Source organism: Canis lupus, chromosome 6 (genome assembly GCF_003254725.2).
Source record: "Canis lupus dingo isolate Sandy chromosome 6, ASM325472v2, whole genome shotgun sequence".
Lineage (NCBI taxonomy): Eukaryota > Metazoa > Chordata > Mammalia > Carnivora > Canidae > Canis > Canis lupus.
The window spans coordinates 5,733,191-5,750,639 of record NC_064248.1 but is presented as its reverse complement, the minus strand read 5'-3'; the positions used below and the strand labels follow the sequence as shown (position 1 = coordinate 5,750,639).

General features: G+C 56.1%; 1 protein-coding gene across 5 annotated transcripts in view; it reads left to right on the top strand.

Moving 5' to 3' along the window:
* Positions 1 to 17,449, top strand: part of GTF2IRD1 (GTF2I repeat domain containing 1) — a 110,659-nt gene that overhangs the window by 17,870 nt on the left and 75,340 nt on the right. For all 5 annotated transcript variants that reach the window (XM_035717842.2, XM_035717841.2, XM_035717838.2 and 2 more), the window contains exon 2: positions 17,297 to 17,425. In XM_035717842.2, coding sequence (XP_035573735.1) covers positions 17,303 to 17,425 — 123 coding nt within the window. In that variant the 5' untranslated portion in view covers positions 17,297 to 17,302. The remainder of the gene's footprint in view (positions 1 to 17,296; positions 17,426 to 17,449) is intronic.

Sequence of the window (17,449 nt, the reverse complement as noted above, 5' to 3'; positions counted from 1 at the left end):
CCGCCCCCCTCCAGCCTGGGAGGGACTCTCACAGGCAGGAGCACCTGCCGTGGGTCCCGTGCTGTATCGAATGAAGCATGACAGAGGTGATTGTGCACAGTGGTCACGTCCCGTGTGTGTGACTATGAGTGGGGGGTTGTGGCGGGGCCCTGGGAATTTGTATGTTTTGAGACCGGCCAGGGGCACACCTGCAAGGGCAGATGCCCTGTCCTCGGCTGGGAGAGGCCTGGGTCCCCTTCCTGGCCAAGGGCCTCCACGGGGAGCAGGGGCCCCGCCTGGAGAGGCCCCTGCAGGCTGGCAGCCTGGAGATTAGTCTCCAAGGCCACACCGCCAGTTGCCATAGGCACGCGGGCCGAGTCAGGATTGCGATTTCTCATCCTAGTCACGCAGGCGGCGGCTGGCCCTGCCCGCCTGGAGCCCGGAGCCGGGCTTTAAATAACGGGGCAGAAACCTGACCCTGGAGAGCCGCCTGCCCACCGGAGCCCAGCCTCCCCTCCTGGCGAGGCAGGCACGGGGCCAGCTGGTCACCCCGTCCCACCAGCAGCACCCCCTGATCCCCCGCGGGGCGCCGAAACCCCACAAAACCTGGATTTGTAGGCTCCCTTCACGGTCTCCATGCCCGGCACCCAGGCCTGGCCTCGGGGAGCCCCGTCTGTGGGGAGGCTGCCCCGCTTCATGAACCCCTCTCCACCCCATGGGGATAAGGCCGTACCTTCTGGAAGCCCTGGACTAAGAGGAGACCGGCTTCCCACAGCCAGCTCGCAGACCTGCCCCTTTCCCCAGCACCCCTCGGCAGAGAAGGCCGAGGCCTCCCTCATTTTCCAGGAAAGCTGCAGGAGGCATGTGCTTCCCTGCGTCTGCCCTTTGCCCGCCCTTTGCCCGGGGCGGGCCTGCTTTCCTGTCGGGGGGCGGGGCGGCGGGAAGGCCTGAGCTTTCTGCTATTTCTCTCCAGATTGCAGAAATGACGCGTCCTTAGCTCAGATCAATTACGAAAGATGGAAAAGTAGAGGGAAGAGAGGTCACCTGTGGATGCAGCCCAGCAAGGCGCACGGCCTGTGTGGGGACCATTCTTGGCTCTTCCAAGATGGGTACCTGGGGCCGGTCATCGCCCCAACGTCGCTTCCACCCCCCATGGGGCGCTTGGATTGTCTGCTGTTTCCCTTTGGTGTGTGTGCTGTGTGTATTTACGGATGTGTGACATGCTTTGGCGAGATGCCTTTGCACATAAGTCTTCATGTTGCGGAGAGTTTTCTCAGGATGAAGCGAGAAAACTGAAAGTGCTGGTCACAGGGTGGGAACTCGGTTCACCCTCTTTAGGTATGTCGGGACAGCGCCCCTGTTGTCTGCCACCTAACCGGGGATCCCATACCTGACATCTTTTTAAAACTTTTTACTGAAAAAAAAAAAAAAAAAAGCTATGGGTTCTAAGTCAACAGCTCGATAAGTTTTTAGAAACTGAATCCTCTCCAGGTAACAGCCCAGATGGAGGACAGAACATTCCCAGCCCCCCAGGAGCCCCTTTCATGCCTCCTTCCACCCCCCGCCCCCCCCCCCCCCCCCCCCCCGGCCCCACCAAAATGACCAGCATCCTGACTTCTACCTTCGGAGTTCGGATGTGTTTGAGCTGCACATAAATGGAATCCTACAGTGTGACCTTTGGCTCCTGGATGCTTTCATCATATTTGAGAGACTCGGCCGTGTTGCTGTGGGTAGTTGTGGTTTGTTCAAGTCTGATGTCTTTTTCAACAGACCAGCCACTGGGGAGAATGCACCGGAAGCAAGCATGTATGGGCACCGGTCTAGATCCAGGATGCCTACTGTTAGAATTGTTGCCCATTTACAAAGAAATCAAGTTTGTTTCCCAAAGGACCTAGCCAGTGAATAAGAAAGAATTTGCAACTGGCATAGCAGTTATGCACACGGGAGAGCACATTGCGTTCTGGTGCAAACGTGCGCGGGTCACGCAGCGATCTGGGGTGGGGGCTGTCCCCCCTGGGCCTCAGCTTCTCCAGATGCACATGGAGATGGTTGGGCGAGGGGCTCATCCATCTCTACACGCTCCAACATCATATACTTTGAAGCACTGAGAGCTTATTTCCCAAAGTAGTTGAAGCCTGCTCTTGCAGTCCGATTTCCATATAGGGCCTTTCTACCCAAAGCAAACATGAGCGTCCCTTGACCGCTGCCCATGTGACCCCCTGCCAGGTGCCTTGTGGAAGTCTGTCCTTCAAAAAATGTGCACAGACCTTCTTTTAATGGTCTTGAGAGGGGCACCTGGGTGGCTCAGTCGGTTAAGCATCTGCCTTCGGCTCAGGTCATGATCCTGGGGTCCTGGGATCAAGCCCCACGTCGGGCTGTCTGTTTCTCCCTCTCCTTCTGGAATCCCTCTCTCATTCTTTCTCAAGTAAATAAATAAAAGGTCTTGACAAATGGATGACTTCCACTTGCAGACCTCTAGGGACGGGGAGCTCGATGCCTACCTGGCTGCTTATTTTGCTCGTGGACAGCCCTCCTGGCTGGAAGATATTTTTTGGGTTGAACCAGAGCCTGTATCCCTGTGACTTCTACTGCTATGACACCAGTGAGCCTGGGGCTGGCTTGGAACTTAAGAGCCAGTCATGGGCTCAAGGCTTGGGGAGACCCATGTGCATCACCAGACTTAGTGTCATGGGTGTTTCTAGATAACTCTTAGTAAATGGCTGTTATTATTTAATTGGGGTAAAACACCCATCACACAGAATTGACCATCACAACCATCTTTAGGTATCCAGTTCAGTAGCGTTGGGTACATTGACGTTACGGTGCAACCTGTCTCCGGAACTTTCTCATCTGCCCCTGATGAGACTGAAACTCGTCCCCAGTAAACACTAGCTCCCCCGAGCCCCTGGCACCCACCATCCTCCTTCCTGTCTCTGTGAGTATGGGTACTCTAGGGACCTCATACAAGTAGAATTGTACAGTATCTGCCTTTTGCAACCCGCTTATTCAGCATGGTGTCCCTGGGTTCATCCATGTCGTAACATTTGCCAAAATTTCCTTCTTGTTTAAAAATAGTAATATTCGGGATCCCTGGGTGGCACAGCGGTTTAGCGCCTGCCTTTGGCCCAGGGCGCGATCCTGGAGACCCGGGATCGAATCCCACGTCGGGCTCCCGGTGCATGGAGCCTGCTTCTCCCTCTGCCTATTGTCTCTGCCTCTCTCTCTCTCTCTCTCTCTCTCTCTGTGTGTGGCTATCATAAATAAATAAATAAATAAATAAATAAATAAATAAATAAATAAATAAATAAAATTCAAAATAATAATGATATTCTGGGGGGAGCACCTGGGTGGCTCAGTTGGTTGAGCGTCCAACTCTTGATTTTGGCTCAGGTCATGATCTCAGGGTCATGGGATTGAGCCCTGTGTCAGGCTCCATGCTCAGTTCGGTGTCTGCTTATCCATCTCCCTCTGTTTCTCTCCACTCCCCAAATAAGTAAAGTCTTTGAAAAAATAGTAATATTCTGAATAATATTCTGTTGTACGTAAAGACCACATCTTTATCCATTCATCCATAAGCGGGCACTTGGGCTGCTCCCACCTTTTGGCTATCGCAAATAATGCTGCTATGAACCTGGGTGTATAAAAATCTCTTTGAGACTGTAATTATTACCAACTTGCTGTAAGCTCTTCCACTTGGAATGCATCTGATAAGCCACCTCTTGTAGTCCCTACCCAGTGCTTGGGTCATTTTGTAGTTGTTGTTGTTCGTGCTTGGGTCCTTTTATGCAGCATCCAGCTGAGATGTCTTCTGGCCTGGGATGGATGCCAGGAACGGGATGAAGCCCCCAATACCTTCTAACACCACTAGCCACCTAAGGGAGGGACAAGCAGGCATCCTCTGTGTCTCCACATGCCCCACTAGAAGGAAGCAGGTGAAGAGGCTGTGGCAGGACAAACTGCTTTATTTGGTGCTTGCACAAATGCCTCAGTGACAAGGATTGAGGGATGGTGACATTTATCAGGAGTGTTGTAGAGACTCAGGTCTCTAAGAATAGAGTCCATTGCAACTAATGTTATTTACCCCCTGCCCCCATGCTCCTGCCAGGAATATAGTAACGTTGGTCTGCACTGTTGCCCCATTTTACAGATGAGGAGAGCAGGGTTGGGGAAATTAAGTAACTTTCTCATTAGACTAACTGGAAGGCAAGTCTTTCCTTGAATGGTGCCCAGCACTAGGGCTTTTAAAAGATTATCAGATTGATTTCTTTTCATTTTTTGTAGCATACCTTGTTTCAGAAGTAATTTGAAAGGCATAAAGAAACGCAAACTCTAGTAAGATGGAATAAAAAAGCAGTAAAACAAGAGTTATGGCTTCAGATAGAGCCAGAAGTGAATATAATTTGACCAGACCATGGAATCTGTTTCCATTAAGAGTGTATTCAGCTGCAAGTAACCTGATAGATAGGACTTGGGAAGGGAGGGGTTGGTTTCCTCCCATAACAAGACATCTGGAGGTGGACAGCCCAGCCCTGGACACCAGCTCAGAGACGTCAGGGGGGGCAGCACTGTTTTCTGGTGCTTCATCCTAAGTGGTGACTTTGGTCACTTTGGCTTCAAGGAGCAGCAGGGGTTGGGCAAGGGAGATGAGGGTCATGTGGGGGTCTGCTACATACTCCTATATTCTCTTTTTCTTTTTAATATTTTATTTATTGATTGAGAGTGAGAGAGAGAGAGAGCAGAAGGAGGAGAAGCAGACTCTCCCCGCTGAGCAGGGAGCCCGACACGGGGCTTGATCCCAGGACCCAAGATCATGACCTGAGCCAAAGGCGGATGCTTAACTGACTGAGCCACCCAGGTGCCCCAGACTCCTAGATTCTTGCTGTGGCACCAAATGGAACATACACTCTCTACCCATCAATTGGAAAAGGAATCTTGGTCTGTTATAAAATAGACCAGGACACCCAAACAAATGGATAACCAGTAGGTGTTGACTTACTAGGACACTCTGTTTCTAACCTTTAAAAAAAGTATGAGGTCCAGTGTGATGAGTTTTTTACCTGTGAATATACCTGTATATACAGCCACAGGGAAAAGATACCTCCATTGCAGGGGGCTTAAATGGAGCAGCTGGCAGGCTCAGTTGGTGGAGTGAGCATATGACTCCTGATCTTGGGGTGGTAAGTTTGAGCCCCATATTGGGAGTAGAGATTGCTTAAAAATGAAATCTTAAAAAAAAAAAAAAAAGGCTTAAAGAAATTGAACATTTATCATCTCACCTGAAGCCCAGAGGTGGTCGATTTCAAGTCCTGAAGGGCCCGGTTCTTCTGATGGTCTACACCGTTGCCCTCTGTGTGATGGCTTCACCTCCTGGGCGGGCTCCTTTCAGGGTCCTCCTGTGATGCCATGGTTGAAGGAGGAGGGCATCCTTGGTTTCAGGCACACTCTAAGAGTGAGGAGAACTTTCCAAGAAGCCCCTTGAGTCTCAGTGGCCAGAATGGGGTTATATGCTTCTCTTTAAACCAATCCCAGGTGGGGGAATGGGATTGCCTGCATCTAAGCGATAGAGAATCACCAAGATTCACTGCCCCAAGAACCTCCCGTTAGATGCCAGGACCCAGTGAGGGCTCTCTTCGCAGGGAGAAGGGATCAGAGCCGGAGGTGGGGCTCAGTGTCTTGACTGAGTCTGGACTGCCTTCCAAGGTACTGTGGCTGGTGTAAGACCCCCTCTGGCTGCCCTGCCTGGATCCTTCCCAGGCAGATAGAAGTGGGAGACAGGGCTTTGGCCTGTTGTATTCTCCGCCAGCTGCAGTGATGGTGGACACGGGGAGGCGGCAGGATTTCAGGGCTCCGAGCACTTCCATCCCCACTGGGGAGCCCTCAGGAGAGGAGAGGAAATATGGGGGGGGGGGGCTTCTGGGGAGGAGAGATGCCTCTGCCCCCCAGGGGAGAATATTCTTTTTTGTTTGTTCTCTCAGGCTTCTTTTTCAAGAAACACAAGCATATGGCGGCGGATGGTGCGGGGGCCGTGTTTGGGTGGTGTGTGCTCTTGCCTTTGCCTTTTGCGTGGTTGTGTGCATTTTTTTTTTTCCCACTGGCTCTTGCGCCCAGCTGGTTCTTAGGGCACTGAGACTTGGATCAGAGGCGTTCCCCTGGCATCCTGAGAAATCCAGCCCTTTTTACACTGATTGGTGCTGGGGTTTCCAGTGAGGGAGGGATGGGTGAACTTTCTGGCAAACCCAGGCCTGAGCTTTTTAGAGGTCTGAGCTGAGGAATGTGTGTCCAGGGCAGTTGAGGACATGGACCAGGACTCGGGGCTGGGGTATGAGGAGTGAAGGTGTCCCAGATTCATCTCCTATAACAAATTGCCATACACATGGTGCCTTAAAACCACCAAAACTTATTCTCTCCCAGTTCTGGAGGCCAGAACCCAAATCAGGACCACTGAGTCAAAATTGAGGTGTCAGCAGAGCCATGCTCCCTCCAGAGGCTGTAGAGGAGAGCCCCTCTCTGGCCTCTTCCAGCTTCTGGTGGCTGCTGGCATGCTTTGGCTTGTGGCCGTGTGGCTCCTACTCCCCGAGGCCAGCAGATCCTCTCTGCTCTGCTTCACATGGCCGTCTCTTCCCTGTGTGTCAGATCTCCTGTCTCCTTACAAGGATACATGTGATGGCATTTAGGGCCCACCTAGATAATCCAGGATAATCTCTCCATCTCATGGTCATTAATTTTTTTTGAAGATCTTATTTATTTATTCATGAGAGACACACAGAGAGAGGCAGAGACACAGGCAGAGGGAGAAGCAAGCTCCCTGCAGGGATCCCAATGTGGAACTCGATCCCAGGACCCCTGGGATCATGCCCTGAGCCAAAGGCAGATGCTCAACTGCTGAGCCACCTAGGCGTCCCTCATGGTCATTAATGTAATCACATCTGTAAAAAGTGATTTTTCCATTTAAGGTGACATTTACAGGCTGCAGGGATTAGGGCATGAGTGTCTTCTGGGGGCCACTTTTGGGCCTACCATGAGTTTCTAAGAGCAAATTATTATTTTAAAGATTTTGTTTATTTATTTGAGATAGCACATCCGCAAGGGCAGGAGCACGAGCAGGGGGAAGGACGGAGGCAGAAGGAGAAGCAGACTTCCCGCTGAGCAGGGAGCCCGACACGGGACTTGATCCCAGGATGCTAGGATCATGACCTGAGCTGAAGGCAGATGCTTAACCCGCTGAGCCACCAGGCGCCCATCTAAGAGCAAATTAGAGCAGCCATTATTGGACACAGGCTCATAATAATGCTGTCTAGGAAGAGGAGGGCAAATGGAGGTTCCCCTCTTCCCAACTCAGCTATGTCTGCCCTGGGGCACCCTTGAGTGCATGTATGTGATACCCCAAATATCTATCCAAGCTCTAGCCACCCTCCCAAACAGCTGCCCGTTGGAGGTGCACCTGCACTGCATGATCTGCCTGTAGGGTTACCCATCACTGTGTAACAAGTACCCCCAACCTTCTCAGTGTGTCAGACAGCAGTCATTTCGTATTTTAATCTCTCAGTTTGGGGCTTGACTGGACTCGGCCTGACGGTTCTTGCCAACGGTCTCAGCACTCGCAGTCAGAAGATGCCTGGGATTGGGGCTGTCTCAGAGACATCTTACTTGTTGGTGGCTGGAGCGAGAAGAAGCAGGGTCTCCCCAGGCGTCACTAGATCCTCCTGTCCATCACAGTGGCTTCAGGATAGCTGGACTGCTTATGTGTCGGCTCGGAGCTCCCATGCTGAGTGTAGTCAGGAGAAGCCTAGTGCCTTTTGGGACTTGGCCTTGGAGGTCGCGTGGCGGCAGTGCCAGAGCACTCTCTTGGTTAGAAGTGAGTTATTAAGTCCCGTATTCAAGAGGAGGGGAAGTGGATGTCTCCACTTGTTGGGAGACGTATCAGAATTTGCTGTCATGTTGAAAACCACGGGCAGAGGACATGCCAGAGAAAGGGCCCCCAGGGGCCCAGAACAGGGATTTGTTTGCCTAGTGGACTCCAGGGCCCTGAGCAGCCAGAAGGTATCCCAGGGCAGAATCATTCTCTGGGTGAGGTGTGTCCTCTTAGGCTTGCACACTACTGTCCCTTGGAGCAGGGCTGGAGCAGAGCCCTCTGGAGCGCAGGCCCAGGCTCTGGGGTTGAGGCCGGGACAGAAGCACTGCGTGTTTCCTCCTGGACAGTCTTAGTACCTGACCTTGGTCTCGGTTGAAAGGGCTCGGGGATCTGGTCTAGCTCCCAGTCCCCTCCCAGCCTCCGCGGGGACCCCCATACCTTGCCCTGCTGGCTCATCGCCTTCACTAGTGCTGCCCCTTGTCCAGAGTACCCCCCACCTCCCCACCTACTTTCTTCTTGTCTCCTGATTCTTCCAAACATGCATAAACGGCCCCTCCCCACCGAGCGCCTTTCCTCCTTTCCTGGCCCAGTTCTGTGCACCAGGCTGGTTCTCAGCAGGCCTGGGGGTGGGGGGGTGGCACATAGGAGGTGGAGGTGGTGGGCTTACAGGGGCCCAGATGCCTCTGCGTCCTAGTGGGGGTGGAGTTGCAGGGAGGGAGGAAAGAGCTGTGGGTGTCCAGCCAAGGGGCAGCGGGCCAGCTAGGAGGGTCGGGACCAGAGGCGCCAGTGTCCCTGACAACAGCTAGGAGTGAGCCAGGCGAAGGGGAGGGGTGTCTCTTACAGAGGACACAGAGGTGCTGGGTCCCAGAAGCCAGCCGACAGGCATGGCTAGAGGCCTGCAGGCTGTTGGGGGTGGGGGAGCACTGGAGGGAGGAGAGTGAGGCTGGGAGCAGAGGCAGGATCAGCTGGCCAGGACTGTGGCCCCCCCCAAGGGCAAGGCTTGTGTCATGTTTGTCTGTGTGCCAGGCAGGGTTCTCCTGCCTGGGCTTGGGCTGGCATCTTCTCTGTGAGGGTTGCCCCGTACTCACTGTGCGTGGATGGGCCCCAGGAGGACTTAGGCTGAGCACAGCTGTGTGCACACCTGTACGTGCATGTGTGTGAGTGTGTATGTGTATTTGGGTTGCTAGCATTCACACTCTGGGACAGAGATAAGCCTGGCGGTGCACTGCCCCCCTCCCCCGCCCCCACTACATTCCAGCAAAGGCCACTGAGCACCCACCCTAATCTTAGGATTGACCCTCCAGACAGACACCTCGCTTTACTTATGGAGTGAAGGTTGTATTTCCACAAGCCAAGCTTCTTCCCTGTTTACAGAAATCATCTTTCCACTTGTGCTCCCAGAGAACTCCTATTCACCCTTCAAAACCCATCTCAGTATTCTTCAACTCTGGGAAACCTTGTTTGGAGACTCCCTACTCCCCCAAAGTTAGATCAACAGAAGATGTGAGTCAAACCCCTTTCTCCCATGTCAAGCTCTGTAGCTAGGGCAAACTTCCCCGCTTGTCCTCATTTCATGGTCTGATAATTCTCTGTGGACAGGCTGGCCCTGTGAGCTCTAGGAGGGCAGGTGGGGCCGTCTGAGTCGTTTCCAAGTCTGCCTAACCCAGGGCAGGCTCCCAGGAGGATTGAGTAAACAGGTTGGGGTGAAGGGAGGCCAGGGAAGCATCCTGCCTGGGGCCTCCTGAGCGGTAGCCGGGCCTCAGGTCTGCTGAGCTGTTTTGCAGGCTGACGGCCAGGTGGAGTGTGCTTCTGTTCTGTCCCAGGACGGCCTGTCTGGGTAGCTGATGTACACCTCGTGTAGCCCTTGGGGATCAACAAGTGTGTGGGAGGGAAGGGGGGAGGGAGGGGCACCCACTTCCCTGACTCGGAGGGGCCTGGAGCAGACTCAGCCCCTGGGTCGCCCCCAGCTTACCACTCCCTAAAAGCGTTGGTCATAGGAGAGTGGTGGTGTAGGTTTCTTGGTTCAGTCCCAAACCCATGGGGACAAGTAGACCCTCTCCAGCCTGGTGGGCTGTGCCACATGCTGTCACTATGGCCGGGGCCAGGGTGGGGGGCCTGCTCTTGCTTTGTGGGTTGTACACACCCTGTCTCGTTTCTTACCCCCATCCGTTCCCCCACTGTGCTTTCTCTCTCAGACACACGTACCATCACATCTGCACCCTCACGCTGACACACTCACAGATGCCCACTCATGCTCCTGATTTCCTTACACACATATTTAGGCTCCGGCAGACTTGAGGGGAAAGGAAGAGCAATCTCCATATTCCCAGTAGGGCCACTGGCCAGGGAAGGCGTCCTGGGGTCGGGACAGGCCAGCTTCCCACAGGCCTTCCTGGGGTCTCCTTGCCTGCACCCACCTGGGTTCCATATGCGATGAAGCAGAGTGCTGGGTGCGCCGCCCTGCCCTGCCAGCCAGGCCAAGCCCACCGATCTGTTGGCATCCCAGAGGGAGGTCGTCGAAGGCTGCATCAGGGGAACCCGGATTTAGTCTGGATGATAGGAGCAGAGATCCTGCCTTTTGCACATCCTGGCTCTGGGGTTTGTGAGCAGGGTGCTCGAAGCTCAAAATCCTGCTCTGGAAAACGAGGGCTGTTGGGAGACTTAGCCAGACATCAGGGTCTAAGCAGTCCTGGGTACTTGGGCCTTGTCGCTCCCTCCTTCACTCCCCCTCTGCTGGTTCCCTGGCAGGAAGAGTGGCAGCCGGGTCCCTGGATGGCTGGCCAGTCCCACTTCCTTGGCACTTCTGTTTGAGATCTGGACCCTTCAGGTGCCTTCCGTGGGTTGCTCTGAGCCCCTGGGCCCACGGTGTGGAGGACTGGCACCTGGACTCCTATTCCCGAACGCACAAGCTCTCTCTCTCTGCTGGCGTCCAGCCAGGAGCATGGCCAGCTGCATGGGTCTCTTCAGCCACCCTGCTGGCCTGTCACTGCACCTGGGGTTCCACTATGAGCCCCAGGCCTCAGAATTAGGGGCCTTACCCCAAGTAGGAGCAAAAGGGGACTGGTTGTGTCAGATGTCCCAAACATCATCCTGGCTTTGTCCTTCCCTTTGAACAGGAATGTCCCGCAGGTCTTGGTTTCTTCGCCCTTAAAGTGGGCAGAGTCGCCTCCATCCTGCCTGCTCACTGGACAGAGGTCACCGGTGTCAGAGTGCTCACAATGGGACAGCAGCGTCTGAGGGGGCCTTGGTGGACGGCTGGTCGGTGGCCACAAGGGTGTCTCTTCAGCCTGGGAGAGCTGGCAGTGGAAGCAGGGCACGGAGACAAGGCAGAGTGGGAGGGTTGAACCCTTGGATGAGGGAGCATCAGATGCTGGTGGGGAAGGAGGGGGGTTTTCTTGTTTTTTCTTTTTTTAAAGATTTTATTTATTTATTCATGAGAGACGCAGAGAAAGAAAGAGAGAGGCAGAGACACAGGCAGAGGGAGAAGCAGGCTCCATGCCGGGAGCCTGATGTGGGACTCGATCCCGGGACTCCAGGATCATGACCTGAGCCAAAGGCAGGTGCTCAACCACTGGGCTATCCAGGCGCCCTGGGGAGGGGGGTTTAAATGGGCCGGACTGGGAGGTTTCTCTGCAGCCTTGACGTTTTTGCTGGCACACCCCTCGCCCACCTCCTGACAGCATCAGCCACGTTCACTTCTGCTGGGCCACATGTCACTGCAAGAGATCGGGTACCCGCCAGAGCAAGCACCTGTCTCCCCAGGCTTGCAGGCCATGGGCAGCAGAAAGGGCAGGCACGAGGACACCCCCCACTGAGCCTCCCAGCTGGCCTGGAGCACCCAGTGCAAGGTGTTGGAGCTTAGAGACCCCGGCTGAGCTGCTGGTGCTGGCCCCAGGGCCGGCTAGGGTGGGCTTTCTGGGCCTGAGCCCCATGGGTGCCTCCCCATGGGAGACAGGTCTGCCTTGGGTGGGGGCAGTAGTGACTCAGACGTACACACAAGCACCTCACTAATCTTTGGCTCCGAGACCCAGCTGGCCTCCAGCTCTCGGTCGCCAGCAAAGCCGCCACTGTCTGGGCGACGACTCCCCAGCCGGGGGTGGGGAGGTGGGCAGCAGGCAGGAAGAGCAGAGCTGCTCGGAAACTGGAATCGGGATGCTGGGGCTGGAAATGTGCCCAGAGATCATCCAGGCGGTACCTGGCTTCGGGTCAGACTCCCCCGGGGAACTTAAAGACACAGTGTCCTGGCCCTGCTGCTGACCTGTCACCTCAGGGCTTCTAGGGGGTGGGGCCCAGGAGACTGGGGGTGGGAGGCAGGTGTTGGCAGCAGCTGGGCTAATGCCTTCTCACAGGTGCAGAGTGATGGGGCAGGTGTCACACAGTATTCCTGCAGACCAGGCACCCAGCATCTTCACCCTCCCCAGCTCTCTTAGTGCTTCATAAAACGAGACTCTGGCCAGGTCAAGAGAGTGGCTTCCTTCCCTCCTCAAGATCTCCCCGGAAGGGCACCTGTGTGGCTCAGTGGGTGAGCGTCCGCCTTTGGCTCAGGGCGTGATCCTGGGGTCCTGGGATCGAGTCCCACATTGGGTTCCCTGCAGGGAGCCTGCTTCTTCCTCTGCCTGTGTCTCTGCCTCTCTCTGTGTCTCTCATGAATAAATACATAAAATCTTTTTTTTTTTAATTTATTTATTTATGATAGTCACCACAGAGAGAGAGAGAGAGAGGCAGAGACACAGGCAGAGGGAGAAGCAGGCTCCATGCACTGGGAGCCCGATGTGGGATTCGATCCCGGGTCTCCAGGATCGTGCCCTGGGCCAAAGGCAGGCGCTAAACCGTTGCGCCACCCAGGGATCCCAATACATAAAATCTTAAAGAAAAAAAAAAAAGATCTCCCTGGAGAAGGCAGTCCTGTCCCCTCCCCCGGGAGCCACCAAGCCTGTCTCTTACCTGATTAGATAGAATTGATTTTTGGGACCCAAGGACAGGCCCTACTGTCCATCACTAAGCCCTCTTGTCTGTCCGTCTCATTCTCAGCCTCTGGGAAGGGCATTTGGGCCTGTTGGTCCCTGTGTCGTGATGTGACTGCCTGCCTCAGTTTGCCTGGGCTTGAGGAATCTCCCAGGATAGGGTACTTTTCTGTTCTAAACTCAGGAAGGTTCCTGGCAAACCAGGGCAAGTGGGTCACACTCGCCATGCATCAGCTATGGATTCAGTCAGCTGATCTTTCTGCTCCCCGTGTCCCAGTGTGAGTACAGTCCTCCTGCCACTCCTTGAAGGATGGGAGTGGCCTTGAGGACAGACAGGCAGACAGACCTCATCCCCAGTACCCCCTGGCCAGGGTCTTGGGTAAGCCCCTTCCTTGTCCCTGCCAAGGAGGATGATGTAAGCAGAGACAGTAACACACACTGCTGCTCCACCCAGACAGGTGGCCATGGGCCTGCTGCTGTGGGTACTGTGGGTGCTGTGGGTCCTGCAGCCGCGCAGAGGATCAGCAGGACACCTGACTGACCCAGCAGCTTCTGTCACTCTCAGTTTCTGGGCTGTTCCTCCATGATCCTAACACATCCAGACCCGCAGTGTTGCACATGGCCTCTTTTTTTATTTTTATTTTTTGAGAGCCTTCCAAGGCCCAAGTGGTCACTCTGCTTACAGCTTGTGACCGTCCTGGTTCCTGCCAAGCGTCACACTGGCTAGTTCCCCCGAACATTTGCTGTATGCCTACAAGAACCCAAGCAGGCGTGCAAGGCAGTGGGCATCCTGTCAACCTGGCAGGCAGGGCCCCGGCCTCCCAGAGCTAACAGTCCCACTGGGGAAGCCCAGGAGCAAGTCCCTTCAGATTGCAGCAGGTTCTGTGAGGGGAGAAGAGATAGGAAGCCGGTGTGAGGGTGGGACTGCGGTGTGGCCAAGGACAGTGCCCCAAGGAGTTGGTGATGGGGCTGATGGAGCCGGGGAGGCAGGAGGTGTAGACCTGAAGGAGGCCACTGCACTGGGGTGGGGGTGTCCCGTAGGCATAAGGCCGGAGAGGGGCGCCCAGGTGGCATAAAAGGGACAGGAGGAGGACAGAGCCAGAGCCCAGCACACAGGCAAGAGGGCCGACGGGCTGGAGAAGGCAGGTGGGCCCAGCTCACACGGCAAGACACTCAGGGGGTGTTATTTTGACTTCTCTAAGCAGGACAGTGGCATGAGATTGACTCGGCTGCTGTCAGCAGGATGGACCATGGGGACAGGAGGAGGGTGAGGAGGCCCTCGCCATGGGGTGAGCTAGCGAGGATGGTGGCCTTGGTGGGGTGGTGGCCCTGGAGGTGATGAGAGTCGGGCAGATCGGGTGCTTTCTGGAGCCACACAAGTTGGATTCTCCCCGGATCGTTTGAGAAACGAGGGAGAAGGGAGCAGGACGAGGCCCCGGTTGGAGCCTGAGCGCCCCAGTGGCTGGCCGGGGAGGAGCTGGTCCCAGAGAGAGCCGTGGTGCCCTGCTCCGTGAGTTCCTTGTTAGACATGAAGGTGCAGCAGGTGCAGCAGGTGGCATTCAGAGAGAAGGGAGAGAGTCACTAGCCTGTGGCACTGGAGCCAAAGATTGCCTAGCTGCGAGGGGCAGGATGGGTCAGGGGGGAGGAGGGCCCAGCATGGAGCCCGAGCCCGCCCGTGGTCAGGGCAGCAGTCAGTGCCAGCAGGCCCAGGGGCCGGGAGGTACAAGAAGTATCTGTCGGGGCAGAGAGGGGCTTCTCTCGGCTTCCCTGCTCGCCTCCTGGGCCTCGCAGGCATTGTCCACCCGGGAACCCGATGGCCCTGGCAGCCCCTCGCCCCCTGTGCCCTGCGTCAGGAGCCAGCTGCCCATCACCCAACGTGACGCCTCTCGTGTCCCTCCCTGGGTGTCCCAGAGCAACACTTGGGTGCCTCTGGCCTTGCCCAGCCCTGGCCTCTGCTCCCCGGTGCATGGGGCTCTGGCTGGGGCTCCTGTCCTCCCCTCCCGGCCCCCGGGCCTCTGTCCTGTTCATGGTGGCCACTTACCTCCTACTTAACTGCTCTCATCCTCGTGTTCTGTGTTCTGTGGTGCTTTGATTGGGTGGTTTTCTTGCCGGCCTCATGTTAGAGCTACCTCACCTTACAAACCTAGAAAACTACAGTTTGGGGTGGGTTGACCCAGCATAGTCCTGGCAGACCTGGGCCTGGCTCTCGGCTCCGGGCCCAGTGCTCTTGCACCTCTGCCCCAGCCCCAGCAGCTCCTGCCACGAGGGACCTGCCCCCCTCCCCGAGGCCCCCCAGCATTTGCAGGAGGGTCTTCTTCCCCCTGCTTCCCTAAGTGCACCCACCTTCCATCCTGGACAAGGACTCAGGGGCTAGCCCAAGCCGAGCCCCCCTTCCACCCTCCCTCCCTCCCTCCCTCCGCCTCTGAGTCCCTGGTTCCTTCCTAAATGGATTAGGACTTTGCAGGAAGGAGCCAACAGCTGTCTGGGGCGACCCAGAGGCCCTGCTGTCTGGTGCCTCTGGCTTTGCCCTGATTCAATTTGGGCTGGGAGGCTGGCAGGCTGAGGTCTTTCTGGGAATGGCTCGAGGGGTGGCTGAAGGCAGGGGAGGAGCCGTCAGGCCCCCAGGCAGGCAGACCTCTCAGCTGGTCACACGGCAGGCCCTCAGGTGGGCTTCACGGGGCAGGAGGCCCCAGGCAGTGGCCGCCGGCTGCCTGTTGGCCCACTAGGATGTCCCCCATCCTGCCTGTCATGCCTTCGGCAGGTCTTTATATTGTGAACTTCAAACGTTTATAAAATTGCAACCTGGTTGAAGAAATAAATTTTCCAAACATCTAGAAGTGAACCCAATTCACATTTTGGCCAGCTACTGACTGGACATTTGTTAAAATCAATATTTATTCACAGTCAAATAGCAGACTCGGGCCAGACCTGAGGCCAGAGCCAAGCTCGAGGGCATTCCTAATTCCTCTACATGTTTCCATAACCCTAAAGTTGGGACACTTCTCACTTTGTTATGTGTGATGCACTCTGACACTTGTTCTGTGTCACCGATTTTGTGACTCAGTGTCTGTGGTTTCGACCACACTCTGCCCTGGCCCGTCACACGTCGTCTGGCCCTGTGCTGGGCCCTGGGGGTGCAGCAGTGACAGGCATATCTGTCCCTGCCCTCACAGAGCTTGCGGTCCAGGGGCAGCTGTGGGCTTGGCAGCCTCGAAGACACCAGGTATGGCTGTCGGCCTGCCCAGTGCCCCTACCCGCAGGAAGTGGAGACCAGGATCCACAGAGTCCCTCTGAGGCCTGCAGCCCTGCTCCCTTCTCAAGCCCCCGAGCTGGCTGCCAGGACCTGGTCTGGGACCTGTGCACACAGCACCAGGGGAAGCAGAGCCCAGAGAAGGAAACTGAGGATCTCTTCCTCTCCCCTGTGCTCTCTGCCCTCTCCTCTGCTTGGATTGGCCAGAGAGCAGCTGCCTAAGAGGAAGGCTCTGGCAGTGGGGCAGCCTGCGGGTACCCCGCTGGACCTGACTCCTGGGGTTCTGGTATGAGAGGGGCAGGATGGAACTAGAACTGGGGGAGGCTGACCTTTGTGTCTAGTGGGTGCCCAGGCTGGGCTGGATGGTGCAGGGGCAGCAGGCCTATCCCCTGCCTGGGGGAGCCCTGGCATTGAGCCCTGCTCTGAGGGCACCCCAGCAGGGGGAGGGTGCATCTCAGTCCTCCAGGGGCCTCATGACAAGGGGACAGAGTCCCGTCTTGGGAAAACCATGTCCTGAGGTGAAGTGCCTCCACCCCACAGTATCTTTCTGGACCTCTGAGACTGGGGCTCCCAGGCCTCAAGGCAGTGGCCTTGCTCATTACAGCCTGATAGAAAGCTGTAATGGAGGAGCCTGGGGACATGTGGGAAGCCAGCTGACCCAGCCACAGCGGGAAGGGGCAGGAGGTGGGGCACTCGAGGGCACACTCTCAGCAGAGGTGATAGTTAAAAGCTGAGTGGGTAGATGACAAAAGGGGCTGGAAGCCACTCAGGTCAGGGATAGTGGAACCTGTGACAGCTGGAGGGCCATGAGGGACGTGGGTATGTTTGGGCGATGGTGATTCTTAGAGTACCTGGAGTGTGGGGTGCAAAGGGGGAGTTGGCCGAGGGACTGGAGTCCAGAGCTAATGTGGGCAGTAGGGAGCCATGGAAGGTGTGTGAGCGACGGAGAGCCATGGCCAGAGCTAGTGCGGGGGTGAGTTGGCAGCTGAGTGCCAGGCAGACTGGCCATGGTACCGGGCTTGGCCCTGGCGTTGCAGATTTGGGGCACGTGCCATGGAGCGCGGTCCTCAGTGCATGGTGCTGCGTGCGGGGTGCTAATGCTTTCATGCATGCAGCCCCTTGAGTGGAGGGGAGGCCAGCTCTTGATTTGTCCCACCCGGGGAAGTAGAGGCAGCCCTGGGTGCCTGGGTGCCTGGGCGCCTGGCGGGTGGTGGTGGCACACACCCACCTCTGCTTCCTCGCTCCATCCAGGTGACCATGGCCTTGTTGGGGAAGCGCTGTGATATTCCCGCCAACGGCTGCGGACCCGACCGTTGGAACTCTGCCTTTACCCGCAAAGACGAGATCATCACCAGCCTCGTGTCTGCCTTAGATTCCATGGTGAGTGCCCCTGTCTACGCTGGA